This window comes from Trichosporon asahii, assembly GCF_000293215.1.
Source record: "Trichosporon asahii var. asahii CBS 2479 unplaced genomic scaffold scaffold00004, whole genome shotgun sequence".
In the NCBI taxonomy this organism is placed as follows: Eukaryota; Fungi; Basidiomycota; class Tremellomycetes; order Trichosporonales; family Trichosporonaceae; genus Trichosporon; species Trichosporon asahii.
Window position 1 is genome coordinate 275,653 of NW_014040920.1, and position 12,286 is coordinate 287,938.

At 57.7% G+C, this 12,286-nt stretch overlaps 7 protein-coding genes across 7 annotated transcripts; 6 read left to right on the forward strand and 1 right to left on the reverse strand.

Annotated features, from left to right (window-relative positions):
* Positions 1 to 1,262: 1,262 nt before the first annotated feature.
* Positions 1,263 to 3,966, forward strand: A1Q1_03375 (uncharacterized protein; the record flags this gene model as incomplete). The annotated part of the gene is made up of 5 exons (XM_014328237.1): positions 1,263 to 1,373; positions 1,455 to 1,922; positions 2,000 to 2,143; positions 2,191 to 2,301; positions 2,362 to 3,966. 5 exons carry the CDS (start codon positions 1,263 to 1,265, stop codon positions 3,964 to 3,966), a joined length of 2,439 nt encoding a protein of 812 aa, XP_014183712.1.
* Positions 3,967 to 4,685: 719 nt separating this feature from the next.
* On the forward strand, positions 4,686 to 6,214 carry A1Q1_03376 (DUF895 domain membrane protein; the record flags this gene model as incomplete). Its single annotated transcript, XM_014328238.1, has 4 exons — positions 4,686 to 4,740; positions 4,798 to 4,929; positions 4,974 to 5,188; positions 5,228 to 6,214. The coding sequence occupies 4 exons, from the start codon at positions 4,686 to 4,688 to the stop codon at positions 6,212 to 6,214; spliced, it is 1,389 nt and encodes a 462-aa protein (XP_014183713.1).
* Positions 6,215 to 6,419: 205 nt separating this feature from the next.
* A1Q1_03377 (uncharacterized protein) lies at positions 6,420 to 7,321 on the forward strand (the record flags this gene model as incomplete). The annotated part of the gene is made up of 2 exons (XM_014328239.1): positions 6,420 to 7,043; positions 7,094 to 7,321. 2 exons carry the CDS (start codon positions 6,420 to 6,422, stop codon positions 7,319 to 7,321), a joined length of 852 nt encoding a protein of 283 aa, XP_014183714.1.
* Positions 7,322 to 8,187: 866 nt separating this feature from the next.
* On the forward strand, positions 8,188 to 8,912 carry A1Q1_03378 (uncharacterized protein; the record flags this gene model as incomplete). Its single annotated transcript, XM_014328240.1, has 3 exons — positions 8,188 to 8,339; positions 8,380 to 8,608; positions 8,664 to 8,912. The coding sequence occupies 3 exons, from the start codon at positions 8,188 to 8,190 to the stop codon at positions 8,910 to 8,912; spliced, it is 630 nt and encodes a 209-aa protein (XP_014183715.1).
* A 95-nt stretch (positions 8,913 to 9,007) lies between these two features.
* On the reverse strand, positions 9,008 to 10,140 carry A1Q1_03379 (uncharacterized protein; the record flags this gene model as incomplete). Its single annotated transcript, XM_014328241.1, has 4 exons — positions 9,008 to 9,625; positions 9,680 to 9,907; positions 9,987 to 10,079; positions 10,126 to 10,140. The coding sequence occupies 4 exons, from the start codon at positions 10,138 to 10,140 to the stop codon at positions 9,008 to 9,010; spliced, it is 954 nt and encodes a 317-aa protein (XP_014183716.1).
* A 62-nt stretch (positions 10,141 to 10,202) lies between these two features.
* A1Q1_03380 (uncharacterized protein) lies at positions 10,203 to 10,953 on the forward strand (the record flags this gene model as incomplete). Its single annotated transcript, XM_014328242.1, has 3 exons — positions 10,203 to 10,310; positions 10,438 to 10,638; positions 10,696 to 10,953. The coding sequence occupies 3 exons, from the start codon at positions 10,203 to 10,205 to the stop codon at positions 10,951 to 10,953; spliced, it is 567 nt and encodes a 188-aa protein (XP_014183717.1).
* A 563-nt stretch (positions 10,954 to 11,516) lies between these two features.
* Positions 11,517 to 12,275, forward strand: A1Q1_03381 (uncharacterized protein; the record flags this gene model as incomplete). Its single annotated transcript, XM_014328243.1, has 1 exon — positions 11,517 to 12,275. The coding sequence occupies one exon, from the start codon at positions 11,517 to 11,519 to the stop codon at positions 12,273 to 12,275; it is 759 nt and encodes a 252-aa protein (XP_014183718.1).
* Between the last annotated feature and the right edge of the window lie 11 nt (positions 12,276 to 12,286).

Here is a 12,286-nt window from a genome sequence, read left to right on the forward strand (position 1 = left end):
TTGGAGCTTGCTGCTATCAGTGGAGCTCGGCCGGAGATCCGGCAGGAACATGCTGTTATCTCGAGGATCGACGTTCCGAGTTCCGAGCCTGAAACCGATCGTGGAACGGTTGTTGGAATGTCAGGCGCCGCGGCTGATGCGGGCAGATGCCGCCAGGCATCGGCCTCCTCCGCGCACTATCACCCATGTTCGGTTCAAGGTTAGCACCAGTGCTTGGCGGTGCATCGGCTGATGATGAACCGGATCGGTGAGGTCACCGATGGCGCTTGACAGGGAGATGTCCAGCGTTCTTTGGTGGCTTGAGTCCGCATATCTGTAAGCGATGTATCCGAGGACGTCTGCTCCCTGCCGTCTAAAGGTAAGGGATCCGACTGAAACTTCACCGATTGGATAACGTTGCCTAGGCATAGTCAGTCCAGTCGGTAGATACCAGTTGGAACAGGCACTGTGCGACCGTCTGACCCTCATGAGGCTCCTCCGTTGCGTCTTCTGGTGCGAAGTTGGCTCTCCCAAAACCCCCGTCCACTGTATACTCGCTTATACTCCGGGCGTCGTCAATGCTGGAGCTCTCAGTAACCTTGCTGCATTGATCCGAGCGTAATGTGCGGGAACGGTTAGTCGCCCGCTCCCTGCACCGTCACAGACAGGAACCATGCATCGATTCGGGCCACATAACCGGTGCAGCTCGTTGACCTGTGCGAGGTGGAAGTCGGCTTCGACGTGCTAGTGACATCACCGGAAGTTACCGAGCGAGCGGCGGCCAGCACCCGCTAACAACAGCGGATTCTAACTTTCGTGTTCCATTCCACACTTGTGATTGGCCCCGAGACGCCTTATCGTAGTAGATAAGCCTGTCACATGACTTTTCCAGGTCACCCCGGTTCCCTACTCGCTACTGACAGGCGGGGGGACCGAGGCGGACGGCCAGAGTGGAGCGTTACAAGCAACGTTCGTGGTATGCGGCTGACAAGGCAGTGAATTAGAGCAACGCATCGCCCGTGCCTCGGCTTGTCACCTGATGGCGCGCTTCTCAACGCCATCACCCTCCATTGGCTCGGGACGCGATGCTCGCTCGCTGTCCGAAACCGAGGCCAGCGCTAAGGCTGGCAGTACCGGCCCATTTAGCGGACTGCCAAGCACTCGCACTGCGCTTTATAAGCTGCAGACTTGAGCAACCCGCGACCGCTCACACTTTACGACCTGTTGATATCCCAAGTCCACCTTGACTATCATTAACCACACTGTCTCCACACGCATTCACGATGGGGCTGCGCAGGAAGAAGCACGGTGACTCGTGCGACTGTGCGATCTGCGAGCGAGAGCGCCCCAAGCCCACCTACATCTCCCTCGACGAGGACTTCTACCACCTCAGTGTGAGTCCATCCAGCCATAGCTCTGTATTCTCGGATGCAGTGTCTTAGCAGCTTGCCAGTTCAGCCAGCGGCTGATCGCAGACGCCGATCGATGCCGCCGACTTCGACGCATTCGGTTCTGAGTGCGTCGCCGACGTGACTGACCTCGGACTCTCGTTGCACGACCTACTCACCTACGCTTCCGTGGTTGCCAACTTCGTCACCGAGCAGGGCGTCCGATTCTGCTTCCCGCTGGGCCCGCCCACGAGTAGCCGCAAGCGCATCGAACTCGTGAAGGACACCAAGATGGGCTTGTTCACCGTCGGTGGCGCGCTATGGCGCCGCATTGAAGGTGCGGGCCTTGATCCACGTGTTATCCTGGTGTCGAGCGAAGAGAAGTTCAATTCCTCGTCTCTGTTCTCGGCACACGCCGTTGCCGGCATGTTTCTGTGGTGGAAAATTTGGAAGAAGGAGCAGTACGCAGCTTCCGAAAAGAAGCGGGAGATGTACGTAACTGTCGTCAGCGCTGGTCGCGCCAGCCGGCGATATGTCTCCCTCCCTGTGCAGCATGTGAGTTGTGATTCCGTCGCGACAGCTAACCTTAGTCGAGCGCATGCATTTCTGGGTGGGCTGGGGCCTTGTCCCAGCATCCGTTCGATCAGAGCACATACCAGTCGCAGTTGCCGGTAGTCTACGGGAATACCCGGTTATCGATCACGGTTGGCGCCCTGTCAGCGACTCTCCTGCCTGTCGAAACCTTGAGTAGTGCGCAGCAGACTTTGCTCGAGCGAGTGAGTGTTCGGGGACAGTATTTACCTGACGATAGGCCATCCTGAAGTACTACGGCCAGTCAGCAGCGGGGCAGTTTCTGTCACCAACGGAGGACCCTCATCTTGCCGCAGGCGGTTACCACGCCTCCTCTTTCTCCTGGTATCGACTTGGTCAGAGGGTGAGTGCACGCGGGGTCTTGCGCTGATAGTAGAAATACGGCATGCACCCGTCGGTGAAGGCAGTCGTGGACGATTACTGGGCGGCGAGATATGGCAAGGCAGCGTTGCAGCCAAAGGTCAGCAGCAGTCGCGAGAGCCTGGTGGTGAGAAACATTCCCGAGAGACAGCAGTCCATCGACTCAGGAATCGTCGAAGGCGCAAGGATCACGGATCCTGCCCGACAGCGTCGCCCTCCCGAGCCACCATCGCGACCCTCGGTATCGTCGCTGCCCGAGATCTCCGAACCGAGAAGCCGGCTAGACGTGGCGGAAGCCGGGATCAGGCTTGCAGAGACTCGTGCCCTGGACGAGAAGGCTCGCTTGCGCAGCCAGGGCGTCCAGCACCCCAAGCCTCGCGCTTTGTCAGACGTTGAGCGTGACGAAGACCTTCGCAGAGAGCTAAGACGGGTAGAGCAAGAAGCGTGGGAGAGACACCTTGAGGAGCTGCGATGGCAGGAGAAGAAGAGCATTGAAGAGCGCCGAAACTTCGAAGAGGCGTACTGTCGCAAATCCCTGGGCGAGGCTTCAGCCATGACACAGAGACAGTCCTCCAGCAACTCGGCTTCCGTGCGCCAGAACAGCTATCCTGACACAGCCCTTAGCCCCATGGCGAGCCGGCAATCCTGCGATGCACGAGTTCCTCCTTGGCAGGAAACCCCTCCTCGCAACGCCCCAAGCCGGGAGTCCTACGACTCGCGCTTGAGTCACAGACTCCAAGATTCTCTCGCTGCGCCGTCGCCGGAAAGCGATCTGCGTCAGACGAACAATCAGCAAGGGCGTCAGACACAAGCAGGCGATACTGAGACCCAGCGCTTACATGACCATCGTCATCGTCAGGTATCATTTGAGCAACGACCACCCTCAAGCTCCGGCGGATCACAATCCTCCGCCCATCGGACCGCTCCAGACATGTCGAAAGCCACCCTGGCCTGCCTTCTGCTGGCGCACCTACTTCACAACACTGGAGGTGAAAATGAACAGGACGACCCCAGCCACGGGGCTCCCTCGAGCAGCAGAGCTCCCACTCAAGTCGAGGTGACCAGCCCAATCCACCGGACGTCCATCGACAGCTATCGCCAATACGCCTGCGACGACCCTGAAGCGGTCGACCTCGAAGACGGGCCGTTCCGGACTTCGCCAGTGCAGCGAAACGGTACTGTGCGCCTCAATCGTCCCGGTGGCCCAAGAGATCCGCGCCGACCTTCTGGTCACCGGTCCTCGTTCTCCAGTTCGATCGCCCCGAGCGATTCGATCTCTGTCGTCTCGGGAGTGGATAGGGAGAACTCACGTCGGGCTGCGACGCCACCCACACCTGCATTTGACGACCCTCCTGAGAGTCAGCTACCTCCTCCATCGCCGCCTGTCTCAACCGCTCGGTACGCATTCGAAAGCCGGACGTCCCTGGCGAGTGCACCCCCAGGGTACCACAGTAACATAGACGTTCATCAGCACCACCCAGCTCCGCCGTCAGTCATTCCAATCAGCCCTCCTCCACAGTACTCGATATCCACTTCGTCAGACCCAACGAGACCGAGGAAGCCGACGACAATGTATCATAACTATCGCACAGCCCCTGTCCTTCCCCGACCCGACGACCACACGACAGAGGACTGCAATGTACAATAGCCTTTCACCGTCACTTGTAGCGATTCTGCATGCACCATGTACCTTAGCACCATGAGAAACAACTCACTGTCTGGTTCATTCGCTTGCTGAAGTGTGATACGTGTGCACTGATTGCGGGGTCGTCAGACAGTTATAGTCCACGAGGGGAGGCAATAAACCGAGCCGACAGGTGCGATTTTGCGTTTCGTCGAGTAGCGAAGAAGTCAGATGAATAATAGAAGTTCGTAACGATCAGGTGTAAGACAGAAGCGGTGTTCATGAAGGCAACCGTCCGACGAAGTGAATGAGCAGCTGAAAGGCTCAGACTGGACGTTGCAGATACCTTCCTCGTCGGTCATCTCCGCCTGTGAGTGTGCAGTTGCTTCCGTGCTCCTAGGCACCGAAATCAGACACCAACGTGCTGCTACCTCGAACTGACAATCATCCTCCTCCTCTCGTCGACGTCCTCTCGAGCTTGCACACTCCGTGAAGATACAATTGCATCGTCATGTACTCTCCTCAGCGACGGCAGGGGCTCCAAGAGACCGCATCGGCATCGGCAATTTCCACACGATGCTCAGGCATCTAGCATCGAGTCGTGAGCGTTCCACTTCGGGTGCCTTAATTCATCAGTCACCCGCTCGTGAAAAAACGGCGCTTACGCCGAGATCACCCAAATATATGTCCACCCAAGAACAACCGGTTCATATCTCTCTCCCACCTAGTCGACGCTGCTCACCATGACGAACAAGGTCGGAGAGCGTCTGGCTCACCTCAGAACAGGCAAACTGAGATGTAAGCTGCCATGGCGTTATTGGTAGCTGACCTTCAGACAACTCGCCATGGACTCAGGTCGTTCTCGTGGGGCTCGTTTGCTTTTGCTCGGTGGGCATGTTCCTGTCCATGACCAACCTCGGAGCGGGTGGTCTGAACAACATTCATCTCACCAATATCGCGAACGCCGTCCTGTATGCTATGTTTGCTGTTAGCGGTGAGCTGGCGGCATAGATTCGATTGCTGACGAGCAGGTCTCGTTTCGGGCTCTATCAACAACATTCTGGGTCCTCGTCTGACCCTCTCTATCGGTGCCACCGGTTATGCGCTTCAAGTGGGTTCGTACCTCGCGTACAAGGAACGGAATGAGACCAGCCCTTTCGTGATTGTGGCAGGAGCATACCTTGGCTTCACGGCCGCCATGCTCTGGTCCGCGCAGGGCGCCATCATGATGGCTTACCCCATGGAGGTGAGTTGCAGATCCCCTACTATCATGACTGACCCGCAGAAAGACAAGGGTCGGTCGTTCTCGCTGTTCTGGGTCATTTTCTCCATGGGTGGCGTGGTCGGTGCTTGCATTGCACTTGGCATTGAAGCGAGGTCAACTCACGCGACGGTCTCGACACCCGTCTTCGTTGCCTTCATCATCGTCATGTGCTGCGGTATCGGAATCGCGTGGCTGATCCTGCCGCCCAACCTCGTGGTGCGAGGAGACAAGACAGTTGTGGAGATCCAAGCTTCGATCTCTGTCAGGCAGGAGATTCGCCATTTCATCGCCCTGTTCAAGGACTGGCGCATGCTCTTCCTATTCCCCATGTTCTTCACTTCGAACTACTACTACGCCTACCAGGGTTCGATCATTGCGTTCATGTTCAATGCGCGCACCCGTGCTCTCGCATCTCTGATCACACAAGTCGGCGCCATGACCGGCGCAACCCTAATCGGCACCATTCTCGACCGCGCACCTGGCACGCGCCGCACAAGAGCGCTTGTGGCATGGACGCTCACGCTCATTCTCGAGCTGGGCGTGTGGAGCGGCGCAGTCGCCTGGCAAGTGCAGTTTAAGCGGACGGAGCCGCACCTGAACATGGACTGGTCGAACGGTCGCGCCCCGGGACCGCTCCTGCTGCTGCTCGGCCTCACCATCGTCGACGCCTGTTTCCAAGGCCTCGCGTACTACATCATGTCGTCCATGACGAACGACTCGTTCCGCCTTGCCCGTCTTAGTGGCTTCTACAAGAGCATCCAGTCCGCCGGCGCCGCAGTATCGTACGGCATGGAAGCTGTTGCCACGCCGTACCTCACCGAGCTCATCGTGTCGTGGATGCTCATCCTCTTCTCCCTGCCGATGAGCTTGCCCGTCATCTTGCGCATCAAGGACTCGAACTACATCGAGGAGCAGCCGGTGCGCGTCGAGGATATCAACAGCGTCAAGCTAGACGACGCACCCGCGGAACCCGCAGCCGTGCCGATGCTTGCGGATGACGTGAAGTAGACAGAGGGCTGTGCTGCGGCGCTACGTTAACTGTGGGCCGCAGGGACTCAGCACTGGGGAGAATCTGGAGAGGGCACAGAAGTCGCCGAGGGGACCACTCTGCCTTAGCACACGAACTGTGATCGCTTTATCTTAAACCTCTTTTCGACCCATCCTCCACGCCCCTCACTCATCACCGCCCTTCTGTTCCAACCTCTACCCTCGCATGGGTCCAATCTTACGACACCTCACTTTCGCCACGGTTCTGGAGGTGCTCTTCTCGACCGTGGATGTCCTCAAACTCGCCCAGGCCACTCTGCAGTTCATGTGCGACCATGTGAGGCCCATCCTCGAATCGCCTCAACTTCACCTCATCCTCTTCAAGTTCCTTCTGAAGGAGCTTCTGCGTGTCCACGCTGGATTGAAGCTCATACTCAGCGCGATCGGAGCTCTGCTAGGAACCCTTGTCGCAACTCTTTGTTGGGCTCTGTTCCTCCTCATAACCGGCGGTCACTGGGGACATCGGTTGACACTGAACCGCCTTTGCATCTACCTTGTCTTCTTCCTGCCCATCGCTCCCGCGCCTATTTTGATCTTGCTGGGTTTTGCGGAGGACGTCTTCAGCCCGACCGCCTATTGCACAGCCATTCATTTGGCCGTCTATACGTGTGCCATCCAACTCGCACTCGTGTATCCAACAGCAACGATCAATCGGGATAGTGTACCCGAACTACCTGAGGAAGAGATCGTTATGCTGCACATGGCCAGCAACACTCTCGCTATGCTCGTACTCAACTTGCGCAACGGGTGTGGGTTCAGTTTGACGCTGAAGTTCCTTGAGCACGGAGGGGTGAGTACGGAGCTGGAATCTGAAGACAAAGCAGAAGCTGACGCAAACAGCCCCTGGACGCCGGAAACGTCTTTGCCCTCACATCATCCCTGTACTTCCTGACACGCGGCCCCTACCTCGTTTTCCTGTTCGGTCTGAGGGGTGCTCGACCTGTGCGCGCACAGCTTCAGGATTATGGGAAGATCGCGGACGACGAGCTTCGGCCGCTTGATCTCATCTGCCTTGTCTACCTCTTCTGGGCGCCTTCTCTGTGCAAGGCGGTCGATGCTGCCGACTAGCCAGCTGACGGGAATGTACGGTAGTGAATGGTAACTTGTGTCTCTGTCCACTGTGATGGTGGCGATATGCACAATGCTCTTGTCGAATGCTGCCTGATGGTAATCACTTGGTGACAATGATTAGCCATCACTTCCAATCATTTCGCAGCAACTGCAGCAAATCTATTGCCTAGGTGATCGAGTCCGTGTAAACAAACCTCCACCATGGGATCAAACTCTGCTCTGGTCTCGTTGCCTCCGCTAACATTGCCCTTCCCGGCCTTCACTCCATCCCCTCACCACCCTTCCGCCTGCGATTCGATTGCTCACTATCCTCAACATCACAGTACGCAGTGCTTGAGCTGGCCCGTTCGCCGGGCGCTCACGGTCCGGTTTTCCGTCCTGGCCGCGCCGCGGACTCGTACTTGAAACTGGCTGGGCGCTCTGGACATAGCATCGCGAGAGTTCACGACCACTAAGCTTCTCGTCTGCGAAGTCATCAGCAGAGCTATTCACCTGCCGATGGAGTTGAATCTCAAACTGCAGCCAATCGAGTGAACGCTGAGATGGTCTAATAACCGCAATCGATGGGCTCGGCGATTGACCTCGCTTCGGAGGTGGCTGGTAGCTGTGCCGCAAGGTCTGCGGTTGCTGCCCAAGCTCGCATGTGAAGTTCTCAGTCTCTCGCAGCGCTCGGTGTGGGTTTGTGGCCCGGCGCGCGGGCAGTCCGACGATTGCGACCATGACCGCAAGGACCGCAGCAGCTATGGCAAGGGCTTGATAAAAGAGGGCGACGACCACCACGACCGGCTGCCCCATCCCTCATCCCTCACTGCACCACTTCCTCCCCTCATCTCCGACGCCTACACTACGATACCAAGACCATCATGTCCTTTGACTTCATCTTCTTCCAGCTCATTCCCATGGCTCTCCCGACTATCCTCGCCAGCCCTCTCTCGGACGTCTCCCTGGAGCTGGGCCTGCTCAACGGCGCTGTCGGCCTTGTCGGCTTCGTTTACGCCAACTTCTTCGGCCTGAAGTGAGTCGGCTCTGCCTCGCACTCCTTCTTTCACTGACAGCAGCTCGACTACCCGTTTCGAGATCAACATCACCCGCGCTCTCTACCACTGTTCCCTGAGCTGCATCGGCATCTGCCTGATGTCCGTTCCCACCTGGCAGTTCCTCGAGTCGGCCGAGACTCTGTATCACATCATCCTGTACTTCGCCAGCGCCCTGGTCGTCATCCCCACCCTCAGCGCCTACAACGGTCACGGCTTCAACATGACCTTCGACTATATCCGTCGCGGCGTGAGTGCTACTGTCGCCCCAGAGAAGCTAACAACAGCCCTACCGCGGCCACAAGCTGTTCTGGATGTGCATGGCGCACTTCATCATCACGCGCATGTTCACCACGCTCGTGGCCTACGTCGTCTGGAGGTCTGAGGGGCTGCTCGAGGACCCTGCTCGCCGCAACCTCTTCTACAACAACACTTGCAAGGCTTACCTTCCCGTCCTGTACGCCTTCCCCGCCTACGCGGTCTTTGGCTACATTCCTCCTATGAATGCGGCTCAGCACGCCAACAAGATCGCCAGCTGGTTCTGTGCCAACTAGGCGTCTCTTGCTGCTGAGTAGCTAGCTGAAGCGTCCCCCCTTCCGTAGATTGTCCTTATGCATGCAGACATGTTACCTGTTCAGCTGGAGTTGTTCTATGGTCTTTGGAGAGGGCGCATGGGTAAGATCGAACGGTTGGACTGACCGCGGAGCGCGCAGTCCCACCTCTGGCAAAGCACACACCTCACCCCACCTCTTCCTCTTTCTTCCTCTCCTTCTTCGTCACAACCACCGCCTCCTTCTTCGTCACAACCACCGCCTCCCATCTCGAGGAATCCACAATGCTCGAGCTTCCCAGCCGCACACTTCTCGAGAGCCTCAGAATCGGGGTAGCTGCGACCGCCCCCGCCTACATTCCAGCCTGCATCGTCCACCTCTATCCCAGGTCTCTCGAGGTGCACCTCATCATTTTGGCCCTCGGCGTCTCCAGCCTTCTGATCGCTACTGCATCCAATGTTTAGTGAGCTATTTGATTCCTGCGTATCACTTCTAATCCCAGTGGCACCCCCAGCAACGAGCCCAATCCCCTCATCCTCTTCCTGTCCTCCTTTGGCGGGGGCAGTTTCTCGGCGTGGGGGACTCTGCCCGATCTCTCTGATCCCGAATCGTTCGAGAACTGCCTGCATGCACTCTTCATTGGCGTCGGAGGCATTACGACTCTTCTGGGCCTCAATCTCTACCACAGCAATGGATTCCGTCTCGGTGTGAACGTGCTCGAGAAATGCGTAAGTTGACTATTGGGAAGTGTTCTCCAAGCCTTAACTAACCCCAAGGCACTCCGCGGAGAGAAGCTCTTCGTGCTCTTTCTGACGCTGTACTTTGGTGCACGGATGTTGGCCCTGCTTGTGTCGTACATCGTGCTCAAAAGGTGTGGTGCCCTGGACTGTTGTGTGGACCGCGCCTGGTTTCTCAGGCGTGCTCGTCGGCCCTTGACTCTCCTGCTCTTCGTCCTCCTCGCCTTTCCGTTCTTTGACTAGCCCACGATGTGGCTCGTGCTAGTGGGGTTGATGATACCTACCAGTAGTTCTGGCTATCCTGCGTTATGAGCCATAAGCACCGCATACATGTACATACGATAGTACCACCATCATCCATCATTCCCAATACTTGCGCTTCGCAGCCAGTGACTTTGCCGAGCACATACGATGGGTGATCAACACCTCCGGACTAGGGCGCAGCCCGCAGCCTTGACACGTCATGACAGACAACACACCTGATGGTCCTCCATTTGATCTTCTGCATTCTTCCTTAGACCGGCTTCCCCAGCCCCAGCCACAACATCGCCCCACGATGTCGAACAACCAGACTGTCAGCGACGTCGTCCTCGGAACAGCGTGGACGGTCACTCCAGGTGTCATCGCCTCCACGGCTGTTGGCGCTCACGCCCGCTCAACCGTTGTACGCCTTGCCGTCATCGTAGCCAGTCTTCTCTGCCTCTTGATCTCCATCATTCATGGACTGCAGTGAGCTCTCTTATGTTGACATTGTAGCTGACATCAGCGCGACCACTGAGCTACACACAAAGCTCCACCGTGCGCTGTACTCTTTTGCTTCGGCTGGTATCGGCGCAACGAGCACATTCTCTTTCGACCTCTCGGACCCCGACACGCTCGAGAACACTTTGCAGCTGTGCTTCTTCCTGGCTGGCGGGGTCGTCCTCATGCCCACACTCAACTCGTACTATGGCCACGGGATCCGATTCGACATCGACTTCCTCGAGAAGGGGGTGAGCTGGCTTTCGGGTTGGTTTCTGAGCTGACACCAGCCGCTTCACGGACACAAGATCTTCGTCATCTGCTTGGTGCTGTACATCTGCTCCCGCATCGCTGCAATGGCTGCGTCGTATGTCCTCTACAAGCATCACGGTCACATGGAGACAAAGGAAGACCGTGAGCGCTTTCAAGACCGTGCCAGTCGAGCCCTGCTGCCCGTCACTTTGTTCCTCTGGGCGTACCCTTTCTTTGGCGTGCTGCCCGGCATGACTGCGCAGGAGGCGAAGCAGGCGGTCGTTGAGTACGTCTGCCCCAGCCCTCAGTCGTAAACAAGCATACTCGTAGATGTGATCTAGCGCATGCACCTGTGCATCAAGTTGAACAGAGCCTGTCAATTGCCAGGCGCGGATGATAGAAAAGGAAGTGCGCGATACCCACGCGCAGTCATTGCGCCTGGAAATCTGAATCTTTGCGCTCCATTCGTGTAGATCGCTGCGATGAGACGATCAGCACTCACGCCTCAAATGGATTTGCGCAGCTGCGCCAGCGCTTGCGCAGCTTGTTCCCACAACTCCTGCATACAACTTGCTCCACCCATGCAGGCCGCGTTGTGCATCTTGTCCCTTATTGCCCCGCCAAATCCTCAAGCCAAGATGGTCCCATTGACCACTGACGCTTGCGCAAATTCACCGATATCTCGGCAACAAGTTCTGAGGACTGGGGGCCGTCAACGGTTGCCATCCCCAGCACTAACAATAGCAAGCATCCGCGCCATCGCACACACTTACGCTTGAGCCATGCAAGCCCAACGCACTCGACTGGCCACTGCAGTTCATGCTTCTGCATACATAAGACATCTCTAAGCACCCATTATCCTCACCAACCAAGCAGGATGTGTCCTCCCAACTGCAAGCCCACCTTCACCGCCTTCACCCGGCTCACCCGCCTCGACACGGAGGTGTCAACCCCGCCCCTCCTCCCCTCCTTTGACGGAACTCAGCCTCTTCAGCCCTGGATCGCCCAAGCGCACGCCATTCTCAACGCCCACCCCTCCTTCTTCCTGAAGGAGGAGGACAAGATCGAGCACCTTGCCAAGTCTCTCCGCGCCCGCCCCCGCGCGTGGTACGGCTATCACCGTTCCCTCGTCTACCTGAACAGCCTGGACACATTTCTCGCGCAGCTGCTCTTCCACTTCGACACGGGTGTGCGTATCCCCTCGTCTGACGGCTCGAGGCGGCTCGCGATCGACTTTCTGAACTGCCGCCAGGAGCTCGGCGAGAGCGTTTTCGACTACAGCGCCCGTTTCGGCCGCCTGCGCAAGGAGTATGCCAAGGAGCACCTCGACAGTCTTGCGGGGCACTACGGCACGCGCGCGGGTCAGAGGGAACTCATGGCGCTGTGGTATCTCTTTGGCCTGGAGCGCAGGCTCCGCAAGGCCGTCATGGTCGAGTGTCCGGATGTGAGCAAGGTCAGCGATGTCGAGGCTGTGGCGCTGCGCTGCGAGGCGAACGTTGCCCAGATTCGTAAGGGCAAGGAGGCCAAGAAGGAGAAGCACACTAGTGATGCGGAGGCGCTGGGGGCTGGGGGCCGCACGTTGAGGATGTTGGACGTGGCTATGCCCCCCGTTGCTTGTGCCAAGTCTGGTCGTTGAGATCCGGCTCG